The sequence below is a fragment of the Nicotiana sylvestris genome, chromosome 4, assembly GCF_000393655.2.
Source record: "Nicotiana sylvestris chromosome 4, ASM39365v2, whole genome shotgun sequence".
Classification (NCBI taxonomy): Eukaryota; Viridiplantae; Streptophyta; class Magnoliopsida; order Solanales; family Solanaceae; genus Nicotiana; species Nicotiana sylvestris.
The window spans coordinates 124919110-124944992 of record NC_091060.1 but is presented as its reverse complement, the minus strand read 5'-3'; the positions used below and the strand labels follow the sequence as shown (position 1 = coordinate 124944992).

General features: G+C 36.5%; 3 protein-coding genes across 3 annotated transcripts; all 3 read right to left on the bottom strand.

The window, feature by feature from the left end:
- Positions 1–3357: 3357 nt before the first annotated feature.
- LOC138890115 (uncharacterized) lies at positions 3358–10542 on the bottom strand. Its single transcript, XM_070173474.1, has 7 exons — positions 10067–10542; positions 9638–9937; positions 8515–8956; positions 4077–4130; positions 3867–3940; positions 3582–3696; positions 3358–3486 (listed from the first exon to the last, which is right to left on the bottom strand). The coding sequence occupies exons 1-7, from the start codon at positions 10540–10542 to the stop codon at positions 3358–3360; spliced, it is 1590 nt and encodes a 529-aa protein (XP_070029575.1).
- Positions 10543–10848: 306 nt separating this feature from the next.
- LOC138890114 (uncharacterized) lies at positions 10849–12702 on the bottom strand. The gene has a single exon (XM_070173473.1). It carries the CDS (start codon positions 12700–12702, stop codon positions 10849–10851), a length of 1854 nt encoding a protein of 617 aa, XP_070029574.1.
- Positions 12703–19846: 7144 nt separating this feature from the next.
- LOC138890113 (uncharacterized) lies at positions 19847–22349 on the bottom strand. Its single transcript, XM_070173472.1, has 5 exons — positions 21322–22349; positions 20774–21063; positions 20685–20718; positions 20301–20531; positions 19847–20225 (listed from the first exon to the last, which is right to left on the bottom strand). The coding sequence occupies exons 1-5, from the start codon at positions 22347–22349 to the stop codon at positions 19847–19849; spliced, it is 1962 nt and encodes a 653-aa protein (XP_070029573.1).
- Positions 22350–25883: the final 3534 nt, after the last annotated feature.

The following is a 25883-nucleotide window of genomic DNA, read 5'->3' as shown; positions in this document are numbered from 1 at the left end:
CCATAAAAAATAAAACTTATTACTGTCACGACCCCAACTCCGGTTATGATGGCGCCCAACACACTGCTAGGCAAGCCTGACCATTCAACAACATTATCCCAAATTCTTATTCAGATTATAGATAAATATCACAGAGAGTTTACTAAGTCATTTCATTCAAGTGTATAATTAATAATAAAATCTGCGGAAGTTCAATTAAAATACCACACCATAGCCCAACAGAATCCGGTGTCACGAATATGAGCCTCTAATACAGAATATCCACCTATTACAAGTCTGTGTAGGAAAAATACGGAATAAAAGATAGAGATAGAGGGGAGAGATCAAGGCTGCGAATGCCATGCAACTACTTCAATACTCTCGGATACTGCCTGCTCAGCTAAACAATTCCTCACTTAGCATGTGGTGTACCTGGATCTGCACGCAAGGTGCATGGAGTAATGTGAGTACTCCGACCCAGTGAGTAATAAACATAAATAAAGGCTGAGAATAAGAAATCATGAAAAAATACAAAGTAAACTATAACTGGCAGTTTAGAACAACAAATAGTGAAGCAACAAGTCAATTAAGTCAGAGTACCAAATACTGAGACATGTATAACAGATAAAAACAAATGCATGAGTGCAATGCAATGCGTATGATGGTACACTCTAGTACCCACTGCGGCGTGCAGCCCGAGCCATCCATTTATTTATCGTCGACGGCGCTCACTAGGGGTATGTGCAGACTCCGGAGGAGCTCCTACAGCCCAAGCGCAATATCAAGCCATCTCGTGGCATCAAATCCAGGCCTTCGGCCTCATATCAATCTCAGTATAATCACCCAGGCTCTCGGCCTCAATATTAATGTAATCAACCAGGCTCTCGGCCTCAATATCAATGTAATCAACCAGGCTCTCGGCCTCAATATCAATATAACATTGTTGCGGCGCGCAACCCGATCCATGCTCAGTCCAGAAATCATCATAAGCTCCTTGGGCATTTGTAAAACAGTAGTTCTCAGCCCGAAATATCATTTAGAAATATAATTTAAGTTTTCAAATCTTAGAAAGATGGCTGAGTTTGCAAAACAGTATTTAAAACCTTAGACTGAGGTCAAATGATATGCAAAATATGCGAAAGCAGTGATATCAATCCCTGAATGATTCAAATAATTGGCAAGAAGACCAAATGTAACAATTAAATCCAAGTAAGGATGATTCTTAATTTAGTTCAAGTAGAAAATACGGTAAAAACATCTCTCGGGACGGACCAAGTCACAATCTCCAACGGTGCTCTACCCCACGCCCGTTATCCGGTGTGCAAGTCACCTCAATATAGCGTTACGATGTGAAATTCCGGGGTTTCAAACCCTCAGGACATCATTTACATCAATTACTCACCTCAAGACGGTCAAAGTCTAGCTCGCTATGCCCTTGCCTCTAAAATTACCCTCCTCGTGCGACGAATCTGCCCAAAATCACAACGAATATGTCGCATTATGCTAAAGAGACAATACCCAATCGAAAGCAATCGAAAAATATCAAAATTCATGAATTTGACAAAACCCGAGCCCCGAGCCCACATCTCGAAAAATCAGAAAATTAACATCACCGGATTCCTTGTCTCGCCACGAGTCTAACCATATAAATTTTACCAAAATCCGACATCGGATTGGCTTTTAAATCTTAAAAATTCATCTTTAGGGAATTTTAGAAAATCATCCATTTCTCTTCAAATATCAATAATCTAAAGCCAAAAATAAAGATTTATTCATGGAATATAATCACAAGAGAATCAAGAACACTTACCCCAAGAATTCCCATAACTTCTCGCTCAAAATTGCCCAGAATCCGAGCTTGAAAGTCCAAAAAATTGAAATAAAATTGGACTGCTCTTTCTCTACACTGTCTAGAATTTTCGGCTACTGTTCACGCGTGTTAATGTACACGGTACTGTTCACGGGGTACTGTATACGGTACTGTTCATGGGGTATTGTACATGGTACTGTTCACGGGGTACTATTTCTGCAATTTTCCTAAGTCCGAAATCACTCCGAGACACCTCCGAAACACTCCCGAGCCCTCGGGGCTCCTAACCAAACACATACACTAACTCAACAACATCCTACGAACTTAACCGTGCGATCAAATCGCCAAAATAACGTCATATATCATGAATTAAGCTTTAATATCCAAGAATTCTTTCAAATTTCATAAAACATCAAATTTTCCATTTTGAGTCCGAAACACGTCAAACGACGTCCTTTTTCAACCAAACTTTACAGAAAGTGCTTAAACCATATATAAGATATGTACCGGACGCCGAAACCAAAATACAGGCTCGATACCGTAACTTTCTAATCAAATTTCATTTCCATTTTCCTTAAATATTTTCAAAAAGCAATTTTACTCAAAAATTTATTTCTTGGGCCTGGGACCTTGGAATTCGATGATTCTTATTCCTATGAGTCACAAATAATAATACGAACATAGACCTTCAGTCGAAACTCAATTCGGAGCTCATTTGCTCAGTTCAATACCCATTTCGTTCGTTAAACAATTAACTCATGTTTCGCGTCAAAACTCAATCGCGACTTGATAAAATTACACCAAACTTTCCAGATCACTCCTATAATTCATTATCAAAATTCCGGAAGTCTCAAAATCAAATTTTAATATCTAGAACTAAAAATGGACCTTTGGATCATTACATGCTCATAATCGAAACGCCAAAATCTTCCAAAAACACTTCCAAAACATATCCGAGCATCATGGGACCCCGACCAAACATGCCAACATAACTCATAACATCATTCAAACCTGTTCCAATCATCAAAATACCTCAAACAACATCAAATTACCCAAAACTCATCGAATTCAAGCCTAAGTTTCCAAAAACTTCCGAAATACACTTTCGATCAAAAACCCGACCAAATGATGTCCGAATAACCTGAAATTTTGCACACACATCAGAAATGACATAACGAAGCTACAACAACTCTCGAAATTCCATTCCGACCCTCGGATCAAAATCTCTTCTATCAACCGGAATTCGCCAAAATACTGACTTCGCCAATTCAAGCCTTATTCTATACCGGACCTCCAAAACCACTTCCGATCACACTCTTATGTCACAAATCACCTCCCGGAGCTAACCGAACCGTCAGAATTCACATCCGAGCCCTCTAACTCATAAGTCAGCGTCCGGTTGACTTTTCCAACTTAAGCCTTCTTAAAAGAGACTAAGTGTCTCATTTCTTATCAAAACCACTCCAAACCAACTCCATCACATAAGATACGGATAATAAAGCATAAAGAAGTTGAGAATGGGAAAAACGGAGCGGTAACCTATGAGACGACGGGTCGGGTCGTCACAATTACCGAAGATGTTCGATGATTTTTTTGCTAAACAGAAATGAAATATGTAAAAAGAAAAACAGAAGAAGGAGAAGGTTCCACAAAGGCTCCTTGCTACTCAGATCCTTGCCAGCTGCATAATCAATCACCTGTAATAGAAAAGGTGCAGATAAACTTTTATAAATTTTGAATTATAGAATAGACTATTTTTTGGCTTTATATTTCAAGAATCAAATAGAAATACCAAAGGAGAAAATAACTTACAGAAATTTGGATTCTGCTTCAGCAGACGCAAGTAAGGATCCACAGGTTCACCTATTGCGGCATAGCTTGGATTATATAGCATGTTGCTAATAGGCCTATGTTTCAAGTAAAAAATTATAATTGTTTCACAATTGAATTCTTTTATTTTCATGTGCTAAGTATTTAAATTGATGATTGCTTTTGCAATTTGTGAAATATACTTTTGATTATAGAAAATCAAATAGTTACTTTTAATTTATTTATTTTTTTATCTAAAAGATGTTACCTGCGAACCCAGGGAGAGTCTCTTCTCGGCTGGCTATTCTGCTTCGCAGGGTTTTCTCCCTCAACAACCTCTTTCTGCATTCATCCCATAAAAGAAATTAAAAACATACTCCTACATGTTTTAAACTATTATACATTCAAATCTTCTGCAAAATAAATATATGCAGGTAAGAGAAATATAAAATTAAAAATAATTAGAGATGAAACATACTCCAGAACGAGAAGATGATCCAGCGGATAGTATTCTACCACGTGCATGATTAGCCTACATCCATTTTATATTAAAAGGAGAGGATCATTCAAAATATTATTTCTAAGAAGTTTATTTACATAACAACTCAAGAATAGATAAAACTTATATATAATTTTGACAGTTATACGCTTGAACTATTAGCTACTGGACTTTCTTCAGCAGAAATTCAAAAATAGCCAGATTTACAACTGGTCGTTCAAAAATAGCTCAGTTTCAAAAGTAATCAAAATTTAGCCATTTTTCATGTAAAGATAAATCTGAACGAAAACACTATCTAAAACCCGAAAAATACGCCAGTATATTATACTGAAGTTCCCGCATAGATATGCTTGAACTCCAGCATATTATACTGGAGCTCCAAGATAAGTATGCTGGAACTCCAGCATAATATGATGGAGTTCCAGCATAAATACACTAGAACTCCAGCATAATATATTGGAGTTCCAGCAAGTATAATTGTTCAGTATAATATACTTGAGTTTGGAGCACCGGTGCTCCAGTCTCCAGTATATTATACTGGAGTCAACAAAGTATACCGGTCCAGCATAATATGCTGGAGTTCATACACAAGTGCACTGAACTCCAGTATATTATGCTGGACCAGTCTCTGTTGCAGCAAAATAGTGGTTATTTTTCATTGACTTCGTAAACGTTGGCTATTTTTGAATGACCAGTCCGAAAACTGAATATAACGCTGGCTATTTTTGAAGCTAAAAGAGTATGAGCTTATAGAAATTTATTTTTAAATTTATTTGATTATAAATTTTAAAGTATAGTAAATTAGTGAAGGATATTTTATTAATAACGAACATACAATAAGTGTATAATTAACTATAATACATGATTTGATATTGCAAATGAAATAAGTTAAATGTACACCTTGGTGCAAGAATGTTTCCTTGTGACACACTCCCCGTCTTATCATGCACGAGTATGTTAAACTCATCTTCCTCTGTAGTAGCATTTTGGTCCTTATCAACCAAATCAAAACAATGTGTATTAGCTTGTAATTACATATATTAATTCGGAGAAAATGACTCACTATAGTATTAGGAAAAAAAATCAATTTTCATTAATGGTAACATTAAAAGATGAAGAAATTATATTAATGAATTGAGCACTTCGATTTGTAGTTACGTACCAGAAAAGAACTAAAGAGTAAGGGGTGTACAAAGGAAACCGACAAACCGCACCAACCTGATAATCCGAGTCGAACCGAGTAAAAAAACCCGATTATGGTTTGGTTTGATTTGGTTTTAACTAAAGAAAGTCAAACCGAATTCAAACCAACCCGACATTACATATATAAAATTTTTAGATATATTTAATATATAAATATACTTATTGTGATTTAATTTACAAATATTTCTTAAATAATTTCATAATTTTATCTTTTAAGGTATTATTTCAAGGTTGGACTTAGAACTTTTGAATGTTCCAATAAGTTTTATAGCATTAATATTAGTAAATTAAATAATGCTAATGTCACGACCCATTTTCTAAACAAGCCGAGACCGATACTCGATCACTAAACCTGATCGAGCGAACTATCTCTGCTTATTCAATATATTATAGCTCCACACTTTATATGCAACAAAGCAATACTCTAACCAAATACTCTTGATTAATTCAAATATTTAAATAAATCAACTCCAAAACTTTATTCATAGTAACTACTGAATTATTGCTAAGTTATTATAAAATAACATATGAATCTCAACACAAATGACTATGTCTATGAAGCCTCTACCGATAAACTGATGCACTGCTCAGGACATGAGATTTCCTGGCCAGTTCTCTAAATAAATAAAGAAATAGCTAAATGAAAATGACTCTAAGAATACTCCACGAACAAAAGCAGAGCTCACCAATATCACTGGAAGGGAAGGAGGTCCTAACTCGTAGCCTGCTCGCCTGCAAATCCGGTTCCTACGTTGTACCGCAGACCAACGTAGGTTCCCAAAAGAGAACGTCAGTACCATCCACTGTACTCAGTGAGTCTCAACAACAGGAAGAGAAATTTTAATAACATATACATTACGAGCAAAGGTTCTAAATGCATGTAAAACATAAAGCTTATAAGAATAATTCTAAAATAATTGCATAATAACAATTTATGAATATTCTAAAAGAAATTCTTTTCTTTTTTCTTTCTTTAAAAAAAATACTTCACTTTATACTTTGGGAGTTCCAACTATCCTGACTTAATTCTGTCTCAGTCACCGTGTGGTCGGCACGGGTTCGATCCCAACCTGATCGAATAGGTCCAATCCACGAGGTGCCACTCGCTTCATAGTTCTCAGCGCTCATGTATCATACCTTAGCATGGCTAAGTAAATTCTCAGCAACGAGACCCTCGGCTCGTGTGCTCCCTACTTTGGCAAAGGTAGTTTCAGGAAGTCAACGCCTTGGTCAGGACCCTCGGCCTGGACGATGACCCCTTCTCAGAATAACGGATACTCCCCAAAAATCTTTTATTTCTAAAACTTCTTCCTTGTGACTTTTTCAAGTCTAAATCTTTTCTTTATAGAACATTATGTACAAGCTCATATTGGTGCCCTTAAATGTAAAGCATGACATAAGAATGAAATAAACATATAAAAATATTTCTAAAGACTCTTTCTTCTTCATAATCTTCAACATGAAAATAGCATATAAGAATAACACAAAAATCTGAAAATTTAAGCACATATAGCATAATAGATCATCTAAACTTTTGCTAGAACAATTCTAAATTAATGGGTACTCACTCGCTCTAATTAAATAAAGATAAACTCTTTTAAGCAATTCATCAAACACCTTGTATGCGTGCTTTTGTGAGTTAAACCACTTTAGCAAAGGGTTATATCAACTCACCTCAAAATTTCTCCAGCCAATACATAGGTCCCAGTCCAATTGATACCAGTCAAACAATCGATTCTACAACAACCGGTGTATTTTAATCAGTTTTAAAGTACTACACCTAAATATGAAATTTATTGATGATATAGAGGAAGAAGGGAATTAACTACTCAATTCTTAGCTAATACTACTGTAGGGTAATTGACAATAAGGAATTTTATATACCTGAGTTCAAGGACTATTGGTTTGTAATGAACCCTAGAATTTTCTATTTCTCTGCTGCGTTTGCTGCGTTAAAAAGCAGCGTTCTGTTTTTTTTGTTTTTTAGAAAAAGTGTTCTGTTTCTCTTTTGCTATAAGACTTTGTTTAAGTCTTATATTTCACAACCCTTTTGGGCTAGGTCACGTGCACCTTCTTTTTTTTTGTGTGTGTTAACTTAACTAATAATTAATGATACCCATTTTTAATAATTAATAATACTAAAATTATTAATATTTTCATAATTGTATATCCAGTTATATATATATATATATATATATATATATATATAGGCAAGGTAAAAATAATAAAAATGGTAATAATTTATTTCTATACTTAGCGTGTCTCGAAACTTTTAAAAATTTGAGAAATGTTACAATCTTCCCTCCTTAAAAACATTCGTCCTCGAATGTTTCTATGGCCTTATTCTTAAGATAACAACCATCCTTTAGGTCTTTGAACCTCTTAAGTTTTCTTACCACTACTCATTCTTCTAAGGGACTCAAAATTTTAGCTCACTCCCTAAACTTTCAAAAATTTCGGCAGAGTTTCCCTTGTAAATTGGACTATCCAAAAAATATCCCTGTCACAAATATCCCAACTACACCAACAACAACTAAATATACCATAACAAGCCATTCATAGGCACCATACACAACCCATAAATTAAGTACTCATGCTCTGGCAAGGAGGTACCACAATAACTAACAATTATCTAAAGCACAACACTTTAGCAAAAGTAAATCACTTTAATGAATTAAATATACTCTGACATAAACTAAATCACTAAGACAACTAAATATAATCTAGGAAGGATATAAACACTTGCTAATTTGTATTTAATAAATGGAATATAAATGTAAAACCGAACTTAGGTTCACATACCTTTTTCCTCAAATAAATATGGATATTTCTTTCTCATATCTTTCTCGACCTCCCATGTAGCCTCTTTTGAATCATGATTACTCCACAAAACTTTTACTGATGCTAAATCTTTTGTTCTCAACTTCCTTACTTGCCTATCGAGAATTTCTATAGGTACCTCTTCATAAGTCGAGCCTTCTTTAATTTCTATGGTATCAGCAGGTATTATATGCGACTCATCATGAGTGTACTTTCTAAGCATAGACACATGAAAGACAGGATGGATAGAGGACAACTCAATGGGTAGCGCTAGCTTATAAGCCACGTTTCCTTTCTTTTCTAGAATTTCATAAGGTCCGATAAATCTAGGGCTAAGTTTCCCTTTCTTACCAAACCTCATAACTCCTTTCATTGGTGAAACTTTCAAAAATACCTTATCACCAACCATGAACTCTAACTCACGATGCCTCTTATTAGAATAAGACTTTTGACGACTCTGAGCCGCTTTAAGTCTTTCTCTATTTAGCTGAACTTTCTCCAAGGCCTCACAAACAAACTCTGGACCAATCAACGGCACCTCTGCTGGTTCAAACCAACCCACCGGAGACCTACATCTCCGCCCATACAATGCTTCATAAGGAGCCATACCAATGCTGGCTTGGTAGCTATTATTGTAAGCAAATTCTATAAGTGGCAAGTGATCATCCCAATTACCTCCAAAATCTATAACACACGCACACATCATATCTTCGAGAGTCTGAATGGTCCTTTCTGCCTGGCCATCGGTCTGTGGATGAAAAGTGGTGCTTAAATTGACCTTGGTACCTAATCTTTTCTGAAATGCCTGCCAAAATTTTGCCGTGAACTGAGGGCCTCTGTCAGATATGATTGAAACTGGAGTACCATGCAATCGGACTATTTCTTTTATGCACAACTGCGCATACTGCTCTGCGGAGTCTGCCGTCTTTACTGGTAGGAAATGTGCGGACTTTGTCAGTCGGTCTACAGTAACCCAAATTGAATCATGTTTACGGTATGTGCGAGGTAGACCTACTACGAAATCCATATTAATCATCTCCCACTTCCACTGTGGTATCTCTATATCTTGAGCTAGGCCACCAGGCCTCTGATGCTCGGCTTTGACTTGCTGACAATTTAAACATTTAACCACATGATCTGCTACTTGTTTCTTCATGCCTTTCCACCAATACAACTCTTTCAAATCTAGATACATTTTGGTAGCACCTGGGTGGATAGAGTATCTCGAACTGTGAGCTTCCTCCATTATGGCCTTCCTAATACCATCTTCATCAGGCACACATAACCGATCATTCAACTTCAAAACTCCGTCACTTCCTAGAGTGAAAGCAGTGATTTATTTTCTTCTGACTCCTTCTTTTAATTTCACTAAGTACGGATCTTCGTCTTGCTTAGCCTTAACATGTGCAACAAGGGAGGATTGCACTAAGGCATAAGCAGTTATGTCTCCTTCTTCGGTCTCATCCAATCTAATTCCATCATTTGCTAGTTTTTGAATTTCTCGACCCAAATATTGCCTTTGTACTGCAAGATGGGCCAAGACACCCATTGACTTCCTACTAAGTGCATCTGCTACCACATTAGCTTTGCCCGGGTGATAAAGGATATTGATGTCATAATCCTTCAATAGCTCGAGCCACCTTCTCTGTCTCAAATTTAGTTCTTTTTGCTTGAAAATGTACTGGAGGCTTTTGTGATCTATAAACACTTCAGAATGCTCACTATAAAGGTAGTGTCGCCATATTTTTAATGCAAACACCACTGCTGCAAGCTCCAAGTCGTGTGTGGGGTAGTTCTTTTCATGATTCTTTAACTTCCTGGAAGCATAAGCAATAACTTTTCCATTTTGCATAAGAACACAACCAAGGCCCACTCTGGAGGCATCACAATACACTGTGAACCCACCCGAACCTGTTGGCAAGGTTAGCACAGGTGCAGTGGTCAACCTCTTCTTTAACTCTTGAAAACTCTGCTCATAAGCGTCTGACCATTGGAACTTAACTGCTTTCTGAGTCAACTTAGTTAATGGAGCTGCAAGTGAGGAAAACCCCTCTACAAACATTCTATAGTAGCCATCTAACCCCAAGAAACTCCTAATTTCGGTTGGCGTTGTCGGCCTGGGCCAGTTCTTGACTGCTTTTGTCTTCTGAGGGTCTACTTTTATTCCTTCACTAGATACCACGTGGTCTAAGAATGCTACTGACTGCAACCAGAACTCACATTTTGAAAACTTGGCATAAAGCTCATTCCCCTTCAAGGTCTGCAAGGCTATTCTAAGGTGTTCTGCATGTTCTTCCTTGCTCTTAGAGTATACCAAAATATCGTCTATAAACACGATAATAAAGGTATCCAGGAATGGCTTGAAAACTCTGTTCACGAGGTCCATGAATGCAGCTGGAGCATTTGTCAACCCGAAGGACATTACTAGAAATTCATAGTGCCCGTAGCGAGTTCTAAAGGCTGTTTTAGATATATCCTCCTTTCTGATTCTCAACTGATGGTATCCCGACCTCAAGTCTATTTTTGAAAAGTACTTTGCACCCTGAAGTTGATCAAATAAATCATCAATTCTTGGCAGTGAGTACTTGTTCTTAATGGTAACTTTATTCAACTGCCGATAGTGGACACACATTCTGAGAGACCCATCTTTCTTTTTGACAAACAGGACCGGGGCACCCCACGGTGAAACACTCGGCCTGATGAAGCCCTTGTCAAGAAGGTCTTTCAACTATTTTCTCAACTCATTAAGTTCTGCTGGAGCCATCCTATAGGGAGGTATAGATATGGGCTGAGTGCCTGGCATGAGATCAATGCCGAAGTCTATGATTCTTTCGGGAGGAAGTCCGGGAAGGTCATCTGGGAAAACTTCTGGAAATTCTCTAACAATTGGCACTGACTGAAGAGCTGGTGGTTCTGATTCTGGATTAATAATGTGAGCCAAATAGGCGAGACACCCCTTACCGATCATTCGTTGTGCCTTAAGATAAGAAATAAACTTACCTACAAGCGATGCTGAACTACCCTTCCACTCTAAGACTTCTTCATTTGGAAACTGGAACCTAACTATCTTGGCATGACAATCTAACATGGCATAGCAGGAAGACAACCAATCCATACCCATGATCACATCAAAATCCACCATTTCTAATTCTATGAGATCAACTTTGGTGTTGCGACCTTGGACTAAAACTATACAGCCTCTATAGACTCTGGTGACTTTCACTGACTCGCCAACTGGAGTAGATACTAGGAATGGCTCACTAAGTTGTTCAGGTTCTAGTCCGAGGTTAATTGCAAAGTATGGAGTCACATATGAAAATGTTGAACCTGGATCCATTATGGCATAAGAATTATGTGAGCAGACTAAAAGTATACCTGTAATAACTTCTGCAGATGCCTCTGCACTCTGACGATCAAGTGTAGCAAATAAACGGGGTTGTCCCCCTCCCTGAGTAACTCGGTCTGCACCTCTGCCTGCTCCATGTCCGGACTGATTATGAGAACCACGAGCCTGAGGTGGTGCAACTGCAGTAGCTGAGGAACTAGAAGGACGAGTTGATCCACCATTGAACTTACGTTGCAACTTTGGGCAGTTGGCCTTTATATGACCAATGTCTCCACAATGGTAGCAACCATGAAACCCGAGCTTGCACTGACCTGAATGTTGCTGCTTACATGTTCCAAAAATACTTTGCTGGTGTGAATGTTGCTCAGCATGACTCTGGCTATGTGAGGATGATGTCCTAAAATTCTGATTCTGGCGAGACAGATTTCCATTACTCTGAGTACGTCTGAAGGAAGACCCACCACCTGACTGATGACTGAACTGAGCTGGTGCTAATAACTCCTTATTAGAGGAATTCCTTCCGCCTCCGCTGGATGTACCATTAAACCTGCCCGTTGTCCGGGATTTCTTGTTATGCTCTTTCTCTTCTCTCCTTTGTTGTCTATATTTTTCTAAGTGCTTGGCGAACCCCACAACAAATGAGAAAGCTGTCATTCCTACCGCTGCAGCTGATGTCGTATCCTTAATATGGTAAGCCAAACCGCCAACAAACCTGCGAATCTTTGCTTTTTCTGTCTTAACCATGTGAGGAGCATGCTTATCTAACCTTATGAATTCCATGTAGTACTCTTGTACACTTTTATTCCCTTGCGTGAGTTGTTCGAACTCTGTAGCCTTAGCTGCTATATCCTCTTCTGGGATAAAGTTAGCCATGAAGGCCTCTTCAAATTCTTCCCAAGTAGGTGGACCATCATCTTCATCTCTCTCTTTTTCCCACATCTCAAACCAAGCGCCAGCCACATCTCTAAGCTGGTAAGCAGCCAGCTCCACAACTTTGTCATCAAATACTTTCATCACTCGGAGGGCTTTCTTAACACCCTCCATCCATAACATTGAATCTTCATCAACTATAGAACCATGGAACACTTGAGGACTCAACTTAAGAAATTCATTCACTCTTGAGGGCTCAGAATTGTTCTGCCTATTTGTTTGAGGTGGAATCTTATCTCTTTTCTCGTTCTGGTTGGCCATAAAGGCCTTAAACATCTCCATAGCACTGTTGACTGCATTGAACATCTGACCCACCTCTGGGGATATAGTTGTTTGAGTCGGAGCTGCTGTTGGGGTTGGCGTTAGATCCTGAGGTACTTGCTCATCATGCTCCACCCTTCTTCATGTTCAACCTGGGGTACTTGAACCCCCCTTGTGGATTTACCCTTCCTTTTCTGAGTTCGAGCCTTTTTAGTTATGCCTTGAGCCACAATAGTAGCAATAGTTTCTTGAGCAGCATCCTGAGTATCGGTGTCAGAGTTGCGAGTACGAGCCATTTCTGCGAGTTTTGGAGAAAAGAATACATTAGATAATTTCTTAGAGGTAGGCTCTACTACACGATCTAAAGTATGAAAAAAAAGATTTTTCCTAAATGCTTGTAGCCTCCTGTTTATAAGTATGGCGCGCTTCATACACATAAACAAGACTCTACTAACACGGCTTCATAGACCCATAGGACTCCATAAACCTGAGGCTCTGATATCAAGTTTGTCACGACCCATTTTCTAAACAAGCCGAGACCGGCACTCGATCACTAAACCTGATCGAGCGAACCATCTCTGCTTATTCAATGTATTATAGCTCCACACTTTATATGCAACAAAGCAATACTCTAACTAAATACTCTTGATTAATTCAAATATTTAAATAAATCAACTCCAAAACTTTATTCATAGTAACTACTGAATTATTGCTAAGTTATTATAAAATAACATATGAATCTCAACACAATGACTATGTCTATGAAGCCTCTACCGATAAACTGACGCATTGCTCAGGACATGAGATTTCCTGGCCAGTTCTCCAAATAAATAAAGAAATAGCTAAATGAAAATGACTCTAAGAATACTCCACGAACAAAAGCGGAGCTCACCAATATCACTGGAAGGGAAGGAAGTCCTAACTCGTAGCCTGCTCGCCTGCAAATCCGGTTCCTACGTTGTACCGCAGACCAACGTAGGTTCCCAAAAGAGAACGTCAGTACCATCCACTGTACTCAGTGAGTCTTAACAACAGGGGGAGAAACTTTAATAACATATACATTACGAGCAAAGGTTCTAAATGCATGTAAAACATAAAGCTTATAAGAATAATTCTAAAATAATTGCATAATAGCAATTTATGAATATTCTAAAAGAAATTCTTTTCTTTTTTCTTTCTTAAAAAAAATACTTCACTTTATACTTTGGGAGTTCCAACTATCCTGACTTAATTCTGTCCCAGTCACCGTGTGATCGGCACGGGTTCGATCCCAACCTGATCGAATAGGTCTAATCCACGAGGTGCCACTCGCTTCATGGTTCTCAGCGCTCATGTATCATACCTTAGCATGGCTAAGTAAATTCTCAGCAACGAGACCCTCGGCTCGTGTTCTCCCTACTTTGGCACAAGTAGTTTCAGGAAGTCAACGCCTTGGTCAGGACCCTCGGCCTGGACGATGACCCCTTCTCAGAATAACGGATACTCCCCAAAAATCTTTTCTTTCTAAAACTTCTTCCTCGTGACTTTTTCAAGTCTAAATCTTTTCTTTATAGAACATTATGTACATGCTCATATTGGTGCTCTTAAATGTAAAGCATGGCATAAGAATGAAATAAACATATAAAAATATTTCTAAAGACTCTTTCTTCTTCATAATCTTCAACATAAAAATAGCATATAAGTATAACACAAAAATCTGAAAATTTAAGCACATATAGCATAATAGATCATCTAAACTTTTGCTAGAACAATTCTAAATTAATGGGTACTCACTCGCTCTAATTAAATAAAGATAAACTCTTTTAAGCAATTCATCAAACACCTTGTATGCGTGCTTTTGTGAGTTAAACCACTTTAGTAAAGGGTTATATCAACTCACCTCAAAATTTCTCGAGCCAATACGTAGGTCCCAGTCCAATTGATACCAGTCAAACAATCAATTCTACAACAACCGGTGTATTTTAATCAGTTTTAAAGTACTACACCTAAATATGAAATTTATTGATGATATAGAGGAAGAAGGGAATTAACTACTCAATTCTTAGCTAATACTACTGTAGGGTAATTGACAATAAGGAATTTTATATACCTGAGTTCAAGGATTAGTGGTTTGTAATGAACCCTAGAATTTTCTATTTCTCTGCTGCATTTGCTGCGTTAAAAAGCAGCGTTCTGTTTTTTTGTTTTTTAGAAAAAGTGTTCTGTTTCTCTTTTGCTATAAGACTTTGTTTATTTCTTATATTTCACAACCCTTTTGGGCTAGGTCACGTGCACCTTTTTTTTTGTGTGTGTTAACTTAACTAATAATTAATGATACCCACTTTTGATAATTAATAACACTAAAATTATTAATATTTTCATAATTGTATATCCAGTTATATATATATATATATATATATAGGCAAAGTAAAAATAATAAAAATGGTAATAATTTATTTCTATACTTAGCGTGTCTCGAAACTTTTAAAAATTTGAGAAATGTTACAATCTTCCCTCTTTAAAAACATTCGTCCTCGAATGTTGCTATGGCCTTATTCTTAAGCTAACAACCATCCTTTAGGTCTTTGAACCTCTTAAGTTTTCTTACCACTACTCATTCTTCTAAGGGACTCAAAATTTTAGCTCACTCCCTAAATTTTCAAAAATTTCGGGAGAGTTTCCCTTGTAAATTGGACTATCCAAAAAATATCCCTGTCACAAATATCCCAACTACACCAACAACCACCAAATATACCATAATAGGCCATTCATAGGCACCATACACAACCCATAAACTAAGTACTCACGCTCTGGCAAGGAGGTACAACAATAACTAACAATTATCTAAAGCACAACACTTTAGCAAAAGTAAATCACTTTAATGAATTAAATATACTCTGACATAAACTAAATCACTAAGACAACTAAATATAATCTAGGAAGGATATAAACACTTGCTAACTTGTATTTAATAAATGGAATATTATGTAAAACCGAACTTAGGTTCACATATCTTTTTCCTCAAATAAATATGGATATTTCTTTCTCATATCTTTCTCGACCTCCCATGTAGCCTCTTTTGAATCATGATTCTCCACAAAACTTTTACCGATGCTAAATCTTTTGTTCTCAACTTTCTTACTTGCCTATCGAGAATTTCTATAGGTACCTCTTCATAAGTCGAGCCTTCTTTAATTTCTATGGTATCGGCAGGTATTATATGCGACTCATCATGAATGTACTTTCTAAGCATAGACACATGAAAGACAGTATGGATAGAGGACAACTCAATGGGTAGTGCTAGCTTATAAGCCACGTTTCCTTTCTTTTCTAGAATTTCATAAGGTCCGATAAATCTAGGGCTAAGTTTCCCTTTCTTACCAAACCTCATAACTCCTTTCATTGGTGAAACATTCAAAAATACCTTATCACCAACCATGAACTCTAACTCACGATGCCTCTTGTTAGAATAAGACTTTTGACGACTCTGAGTCGCTTTAAGTCTTTCTCTAATTAGCTGAACTTTCTCCAAGGCCTCACAAACAAACTCTGGACCAATCAACGGCACCTCTGCTGGTTCAAACCAACCCACCGGAGACCTACATCTCCGCCCATACAATGCTTCATAAGGAGCCATACCAATGCTGGCTTGGTAGCTGTTATTGTAAGGAAATTCTATAAGTGGCAAGTGATCATCCCAATTACCTCCAAAATCTATAACACACGCATGCATCATATCTTCGCGAGTCTGAATGGTCCTTTCTGCCTGGCCATCGGTCTGTGGATGAAAAGCGGTGCTTAAATTGACCTTGGTACATAATCTTTTCTGAAATGCCTACCAAAAATTTGCCGTGAACTGAGGGCCTCTGTCAGATATGATAGAAACTGGGGTACCATGCAATCGGACTATTTCTTTTATGTACAACTGCGCATACTGCTCTACGGAGTCTGTCGTCTTTACTGGTCGGAAATGCACGGACTTTGTCAGTCGGTCTACAATAATCTAAATTGAATCATGTTTACGGTATGTGCGAGGTAGACCTACTACGAAATCCATATTAATCATCTCCCACTTCCACTGTGGTATCTCTATATCTTGAGCTAGGCCACCAGGCCTCTGATGCTCGACTTTGACTTGCTGACAATTTAAACATTTAACCACATGATATGCTACTTGTTTCTTCATGTCTTTCAACAAATACAACTCTTTCAAATCTAGATACATTTTGGTAGCACCTGGGTGGATAGAGTACCTCGAACTATGAGCTTCTTGGAGGATATGATGATAGAGCAGAAAAATCTATTGGTAGAGATGGTAAAATGGGAAAAGAAGCTATTGATGACGATGGTGGTTATGGTGGAATGCACTTTAATGATGATAATGATAGGGGGGTTCTAGTTATAATGATAGCAGAGGAGATGCTTCTATGGAAAAAATGGGTGATAAAATAAAAGATCGTGTTGTTACGGGTACATTTAGTATCCATTGTCCTTGCACATGCTCTGATTGTCAGGAAAAGGAAAAGAAAAAGGAAGAAGAGAAAACAAAGTGGAGGGAAGCGATGCAGAGTCAGTTGAACTATTTGCAGACGACAATAGATGATTTGGTTAAAAAGCTAGAAAAGAGACATGTGTTTCTTTCCCGAGCTATTCAATCTCCTTACACTGAAGGAAAAATAAGGAACAAAAAGAGAAAGAAAACTGGAAAGGAAGAAACCTCCAAAGCAGTCAGTGAGGAGAGGCTGAAAGTTGATATTTATAAACCGATTGACTGGGAGAGGAGAAATGCTATGATGACATTTATCAAAAATAGGGGGCGTCAGATACAATTTACGTGGGGGATGTTCAATTATGAAGACTTTAAGAACATTCAAGATTCTCAATTTTGGTTGGAGGATAAGGTACATAATCGTAACCCTTTCATCTTGATTTGATTTTTTACTTCCCAGTTTGAAACATCCTCTAGGATTAATTGTGTATAGTTTGCTAAATTGTTTGATCCACAATAAGATTAGTCTTTGTAAGTTCAATATTCAAAATTTTCTGTATCTCTACTTGCTCTAGTGTAAGATGTTCTGTGAGAAGTTTGAAACATCCTGTGAGATGTTTGAAACATCCTGTGAGATGTTTGAAATATCCTAATGGATCTGTGACTGATGTTTATGGATGTTTGATGTTTAATACTAGTATGTGGATTAGTAATTTAGTTATTTTGATTCTGCAGCACATGGAGGATTTCTTGGCCCTTATGCGTATTAGACATAGAAGGTATCCCAAGCACTATGATCAAGCAGATATCATCCTGGATTGTAATTTTCTTTGTATCTTAAAGGAACACTATAGTAGATTGTGTGATGGGGTGGACAAGGTGAATGCTACTCTATCACTTTCCATGATCTTGAATGAGTACCAATTTCATAAGGATGATCTAAAGTATGCTTTAGGAGAGTTGCCTTTCTGTGGTGGCCGACCTTGGAATGGTGCGAAGAGGATCTTCTGTGTATACAACATTGAGAGGAACCATTATTTACAGTTGTATTTCTTGTTGAAGAGTCAAAGATGCTTATTTATGACTGCAATACCTATGTGTACACTGATGAAAAGTTGGGTGAATTTATGTATCCCATTGGCACAATGTTTCCAAGATACCTTCGATCATGTGGCCTTTTCATGCACTTGCCTAAAGAATCCTTGAACAATGATTGGATACATGAAAGGGTCTTTGATCTTCCACAAGATGACACATCTAGTAGTTGTGGAGCATGGTCCTTAATGTTTATTGAGCACCTCATCACCAACACTCCGATGGACAAGACGAATGGCAACATTGTTAGCGAGTTCAGGGAGAAAATGGCCGTGGATATCTTTCACAAGAATATGGAACCATGATATGATTTGTAATTGATGCATACTTTTATATTATTTTTGGATGGTATAAGTGGATGATTTAACAATTTTATTGTTTAAGTTTACTTTTACAGATATTATCTGATTTTTTGAATGGTTTAAATGGATATTTGCAACATATCTTTATGGATGTTTGGCATTAACATTGAACATATCTCAACAGATGTTTTAAACATCTATCACGATGTTTTTTCCCGGTTACTATTAAATTAATAAGTTATGTTAATCGAGTCATCTTGTAGATTTAACGACAATCGATATCAAACATCCTAATAGATGTTTGAAACATGTGCGTTAGATGTTTGAAACATCTAACACAAATGTTTCAAACATCTATCAGGATGTTTGAAGAAATTAGACGATAGTTGAAGGTGAAAAAAAATACAAGGACATAATAACATCAACATCAAACTACTATTAAATATCAACCTACTTAATACTTCAAATAGTTGATCGTCAACCTAATGATCGTGTGATTAACTAAACATGGATTAATTAAATACTTAAAGGATCGATCATCAGTCTATTGATCTTGTGGATAATTATATGTCAACCTATTAAATAGTTCAAATAATTTATCATCAACCTATTGAATTTATGAATAATTAAACATAGAATAATTGAATACTTCAAATAATTGACCGTGAACCTATTGACCTTGTGAACATCAACCTATTCAACCTATTTAATACTTCGAATAATTGATCGTCCACTTATTGATATTGTGGATAATTAAACCTAGAATAATTGAATACATCAAAATAGTTGACCGTGAACCTATTGACCTTGCGAACATCAACCTATTTAATACTTCGAATAATTGATCATCCGCTTATTGATCTTTTTGATAATTATACATCGACCTATTAAATTTATTAGTAAATAGGTTTGATAATTGATAATCAACCTATTGACATTATGAAAAAGTAAATATTAACCTATTGAATACTTCAAATGATTGATCGTCAACCTATTGGTCTTGTAGATTTAACGACAATAGATATCAAACATCCTAATAGATGTCATCCTTAGGATGTTTGAAACATCTAATGCAGATGTTTCAAACATCTATCAGGATGTTTGAAGAAATTAGACGGTAGTTGAAGGTGAAAAAAATACAAGGACATAATAACATCAACATCAAACTACCATTAAATATAAACCTACTTAATACTTCAAATAGTTGATCGTCAACCTAATGATCTTGTGATTAATTAAATGTTAATTATACAGATCTAGATATCATTTAGTTCTCCAATAAAATCAACATCAAATTATCAAAACAAGTACAACAACAATGTCATTAAGCTACAATAGTGTTGCTTGTTCCTTCAGTTCTCTTCTTGCAAGTAGTTCTTTTGTGGCCAGTCCTTTTGCATATGGAGCATCTGTTTTGCTTCTTTTTTAGTTCCCCGCTTGCTGGAATCCACTTTGTCTTCCTTCTTCCCAGTTGAATTTCACATGAAGGTGGAGGTATTTTTCTCTCAACAAGCTCCGGAGGAACATCCCAACATTCTTCAGAAGGCACTGGATTAATTCCTATGACATATGCATTCACGTATGTGTCTATATAATAAAAGTCAGAAGTATAGTCATAAATGCTTGTTCCGTATTGATCACCAATTTCAACTGTAAGGGCTTCCATAGCATGTGGGCAAGGTATTTTGTCTAGGTCAAACTCTCTGCAAGAACATGTTCTGTTATGTAGATCAACCTTTGCAACCGCACCATGACCGGTGATGCTGAACACTTATTGCCTTATTGGATGAACCAAAAGCTTGTTGCCAAATGTTGCATTTTTATTAATCTTCTTTTCAACTGAAGGGACACAAATGATTGGAGTGTTGAGGAACTGCATACGCCTCTTATGGAATTTTTGAGCAAACCTCCTGTTAATCTCATCGAATAGGGCAGTGATGGGGAATTCTTTTTCGAGTAGAAACATTGAGTTAACAGACTCAGCAATATTTGTGGTCAATACTTCATACCTGAAATAAGGACATATAAGACTTTTTGAGAATTTGGAATATAAGCAATACGGTCAAACATCTTGTAGAAATACGAATGCAGTAACATGTTTTATGTCAAGTCTGAAACATCTTAAGAGATGTTTGAAACATCTTAAAAGATGTGTGAAAAACCTTCTTAGATGTTTGAACTGGAAAGTCCAGTAACCTGTTTCATAAGAGATGTGTCAAACATCTTAAGAGATGTTTCAAAGATGTTTTACCAGGGGAGTTCACATTAACGTACTTATTACCAGGGAAGTGCGCTCTGCTCCATTTGTGAAACCCAACATCCTCCTCAAGATATTTGGCAACTCTTACATCGTTATTTTTTATTTGTTGAAAATGATCATTGAACTCATCAATCCTATATGCTTTAGCTGTAGAATAATAATGGTGAAGCAAATCTCCGCAATGAAAATTTTTGCGAAGATTTTCAGCAAGGTGCCTCATGCAAAATCCGTGATGAGCCTGAGGGTAAAATTTTGAGATCCCAATTGCTATGCTTATGTGCCTATCAGAAATTATACACAACTCAACACTGTCAGGGTGTATGCTGGACAATTGTTCAAAAAAATATTCATATGCGGCATCACACTCCTTGTCTACTACACAAAATGCCACAGGAAAAATATGGTTCTCTGAATCTTGTGCCACAAGCAGACAACAACACTCCACAATACTTTCTCGTCAAAAATGTCCCATCAATAGCTATGACTTCCTTATAAACAAAAATCCCTGAGTCCAAGCTTCATAAGCTACAAAAAAATACTGAAACTTCCCTTTGTTATCAAGCTTCAGTGTCGTCTTGCTTCCTTCATTTTCCTTCCTAAGTGCGTAGCGGTATGCATTTAAAATTTCATACCCATGCTCTGGAGTCCCCCTTACCATAGCCTTTGCAATATGACCTCCCTTTATACACTTCCAATAACTAACATTACAACCCAAATCCAAACGAACTGTTTCCATAAATTCTTTGTTAGATGGACCCTTTCCCTCTTCAAACTTAGAATGGATGTATTCACCAATGACATCCGCTGAGGCGTGTGGATGCTTTTCTGTAAGATGTTGTGACCCGCATGTGTGCTCATTCTTGTACCTAGTAATATAAAACCTGTCAGTACTTATATATTTGATGGCTCGCAACCACCACTTGCAATTATTGTCTACATATTTGACGCAGTACACAAATTTAGTACTCTTCACTGATTTGAAACTGAAAGGAGCCTTTAAAGAAGCAAGCTTCAATGACACAACTAGCTCGTATTTGTTTTTGAAACTTAAACCCTTATAAAACTTCGTGCCATCATAATTGTGGCTGCTTTGTGATGTCGGTTCTACCTCGTGTGAGTTGCTTTCAACTCCAGGAAAGTTTGCATATTCTTTTTCTTCGGTTTCTGGTATATCCATATCCAAAGGATCCATTTTTGGAATATCGCTATTCAAAAGATCTTCTTTAATATCATTCAATCCATGGTTATCATGTTGTTCCATTAGAGGTGAATTTGGAAAATCTACCAATCTTTCAACCACAGGTACCTTTAGAATGGGCTTATTTTCATCTTCCAAATAATAGCTCAAACAATCATAATTCTTTTTTTTAAAGGGAGCTACTTTAGTGTGCTTTTCACCAATGCTATGCATGTAAGTTATGGACATATCACTCGGATAATAAGTTAATTCACAACCAGCAATAATCTTGTCAACAAACTCATCATACGTAACATATCTATGAACCTTTATTAGAACCGTCTCTTTACTCTTCGAACGCCAAGTAAACGTGTAGAGGACTCCACCCATTCACCATGACAATCAACTCCCAATACAATATAATCAACCATTTTGTAATGGAACACCTGCAAATATCACAAGTATATAAAAAATTGGTATACAGAATCAATTGTTTTTGCAAACATCCGAATAATGTTTCAAACTTTCTAAGAAGATGTTTAAAACATCTTGAGAATATACTTAGGATGTTTGAAATATCCTGAGAGGATGTTTGAAACAACCTGAATGGACTTTCAGGATGTTTAAAACAACTACCTACAATTATATAAGGATGTTTTAAACATCTCACAGAATGTTTTAAACATCTCACAAAATATTTTAAACATCTCACTGGATGTTTGAAACATTCTGTGAGATGTTTGAAATATCTCATCAAGCATCTCACAGGATGTTTGAAACATCTCACAGGATGTTTAAAGAATCACAAAAACCTGATATCTCTAGACGAAAAAAATAAGATTAAACATCAATCTTTACTTACAAATAGTGACGAATAGACTAAATATCTCCCTTGAAATAATGCACAAGTCAATGTGGCAAATCACGATCAAGTGTTTATCAATGGTGCAAGGGTCAATCTTCAATTGTTCTTGTTCTTTTTTCACTAATCTTTCTCAACAAAGAACAAGAACCTCAAAGAAGAAGACATGTGAAAAATAATGTTGGGATTAAAGAAAGAAGAAGAAGAGATTGAACACAACAGAAGAAAGAAGAAGCAGAAGAAGAACAAGAGAAAAAATGTAGGTTTTTGTGAATTGGGAATGAGGAATGGGGCTGGGAGTGGGAATGGGAGCTGGGGAGGGTTTCCGTTTATTAGAGAGGGTGGGGACCATTTGGGGCAGTTGTGATAATTGTAAAGGTTTGGGTTTTTTTTTTAAACCTAGTTATAAAGATTAAACACTAATAATGAAAGTGTCCTTTTTACACCAATCTTAACACTTTTGTCTTATAAATTGCTTTAAGTGTTCAAAAGTCCAATAAATTTAAATCCCCCATAAATAACTAGCTGTAACTATATTAGAGGAGTAGACTCTTGGTATATATATTTGTTTGGGATCTTGGTCATCTGTATTTTGACCCTTGTATTATCATTCCTTTTTTTCTTCTTTCAAAGCTATGTAACAGTAAATTTAGACTATGTTACTTGTTGATGTAACTAATTAGTTCAGAGGCACGTTAGTTTTAGTTGCAAGATTTTTGTTGAAATTGGTGACTTTAGTGATCAGTGAATGATGATGAATTATTACATTTGTGCATACTCTCGTTTTCTTTTCTTGCATAATTACAAACAAAATACAGATGACCAAGATCCCAAACAAACATAAATAGTACTGAAGTATTTGCAAATGAACTAAATAACTTCAGCTCTAGAGCTGAAGTTCGCCAGTTACAACACAAAATCTTCAGCTCTAGAGCTGAAGTTCAACAGTTACAAAACAAAAACTTCAGCTCTAGAGCTGAAGTTCGCCAGTTACAAAAATAAAAACTTCAGCTCTATAGCTAAAGTTCGCCAGTTACAAAACAAAAACTTCAGCACACGTGGTTCAGCATTCTTGCTACTTCAGGCCCGTCTACTAGAATGCTGAAGTTTTGCTTGATTGTCTTTGCTACTTCAGCCCCGTATGCTGAAGTTATGCGAAAAAGCGGGTATGCTTGCAATTTTTTTACAAAGCGGGCACAAGTTAAAATATGATACAAAAAGTGGGTATAGATGCAAATGCCCCTGACCCTCAAATATGAAAAAGTGGCACCCCCGATTAATTTCTTACTAATTACATTATGGAAGGTGAAAAAAGAATAAAGAGAAATATTATTCCTTTTTAAGATTTGAGGTAATCTTGTTTCTTTTCAATTTCTTAAATAGTTTCAGCAAACCAAAAAAAAAGTTAAATAAAAAGAATAACAAATTAAATGTGGAAAGCCAGGCTTAAAAGAAATTGAAAAGTGAAGAGTTTTCTATAATATAAAAGAAGAAAGCTCAACGTAATATTTCAAATTATAGAAAAATTAATGGTCAACTAGGGTTGGCAAAATTGAAATTAATCCTAAAAATCAAGCACCAAAGAAGGAGGCATTGGTACAAATTAAAATAATTTAATGGTTTATTGTCACGATCCGAAAACCACCAGTCGTAATAGAAACTAACTCAACCCGTTAGTTGAGCCAACTAACAGAAAAAACCATCCAAATCTAATTGAAGGAGAAATAATGAAGAATTTTCTGAATATTTACAAGTTGACACAAGAACTGGTAGCACGACTCATGAGCTTCTAAGACTTGGAATTTACAATGCTGGTACAAATAATTACACGATCTGTTTGAAATTTACATAAACAGATTAACAAAATCTAAGCTACCAAGGACAAGTGGGAGCTATGCACGAGCATCTTTAGAGTCAGCTCCTGACATCACCATCAGCTCCGCTCCAAAAGTCTGAACGCAATGTGCAGAAGTGTAGTATCAGTACAACCGACGCAATGTATTGGTAAGTTTCTTGTCTAACCTCATCGAAGTAGTGACGAGTGTTTTTGGTTAAAAGATACTCACTCATAAAAACCTGCACTGTAAATCAGCAATAGAACTATACCACGATATAACAGAGAAGAATACATGAAACGAATACCCAAACAATAACCGATACTAGCAGTGATCACAATTCAGCATCTTACAATACCTCGACCAATCTTTTCCTAAGAAATAAACCGATAAACCACGATAGTCATTTCATAACTTTAAAAACATGAGGAACATACTCAAATATCAAGTCAATTACACAGCAACACTCTTCGTGCTTTTATCTCATCCTCACCCAATATACATATAACAGAACCAACCAGATAACAGAAATTACCGATAACATGAATTACTAAGTAGGAAATACGCAAGTAGCAATAATAAACAAGGATATATATGTGTGAAACAGTAAAAGACTAGGCGGAAAACATGTGGGTAATGACAGCACTTGGAAAACAAGGAATATCAACTTCAATTATCTAGCATGATGGAGGCCTAAGTACAAATATAACAAATAAGAAGTAAACACATGATCTTTACAAGTTAACAAATAGAGCCATGAATGACTAACATAGAAAAAGAGCTTGTACTAAAATGCAACAGAATAGATATGACGTGGACGTAATTATAACAACAGGAAATAGGCATGTATTTGCAAATTAAACAAGTACAAGATATGGACAACACAACAATGATTGAAATAGAGAGCAATGATAGGACAATAATAATAAGTCACACGAGGTCTATAAATACAACAATAACCTCTCAAGATAAATAAGTGAACATATACATAGAAAAAAAGATATCACAATATAATGCATGTCACTCATCCTTGCCTGCACGGAAACACCCATCCTACCATGATCTAACAATAATATAAAAGCATAACAATATGAATGAAATTATACGGCATCACTCTTCATGCTTTTACTCTCAAATGATTGACATGACATCACCCTTCGTGCTTTTATTCTCCATAATATGGCACGACATCACTCTTCGTGCTTTTACTCTCAAATAATATGGCAC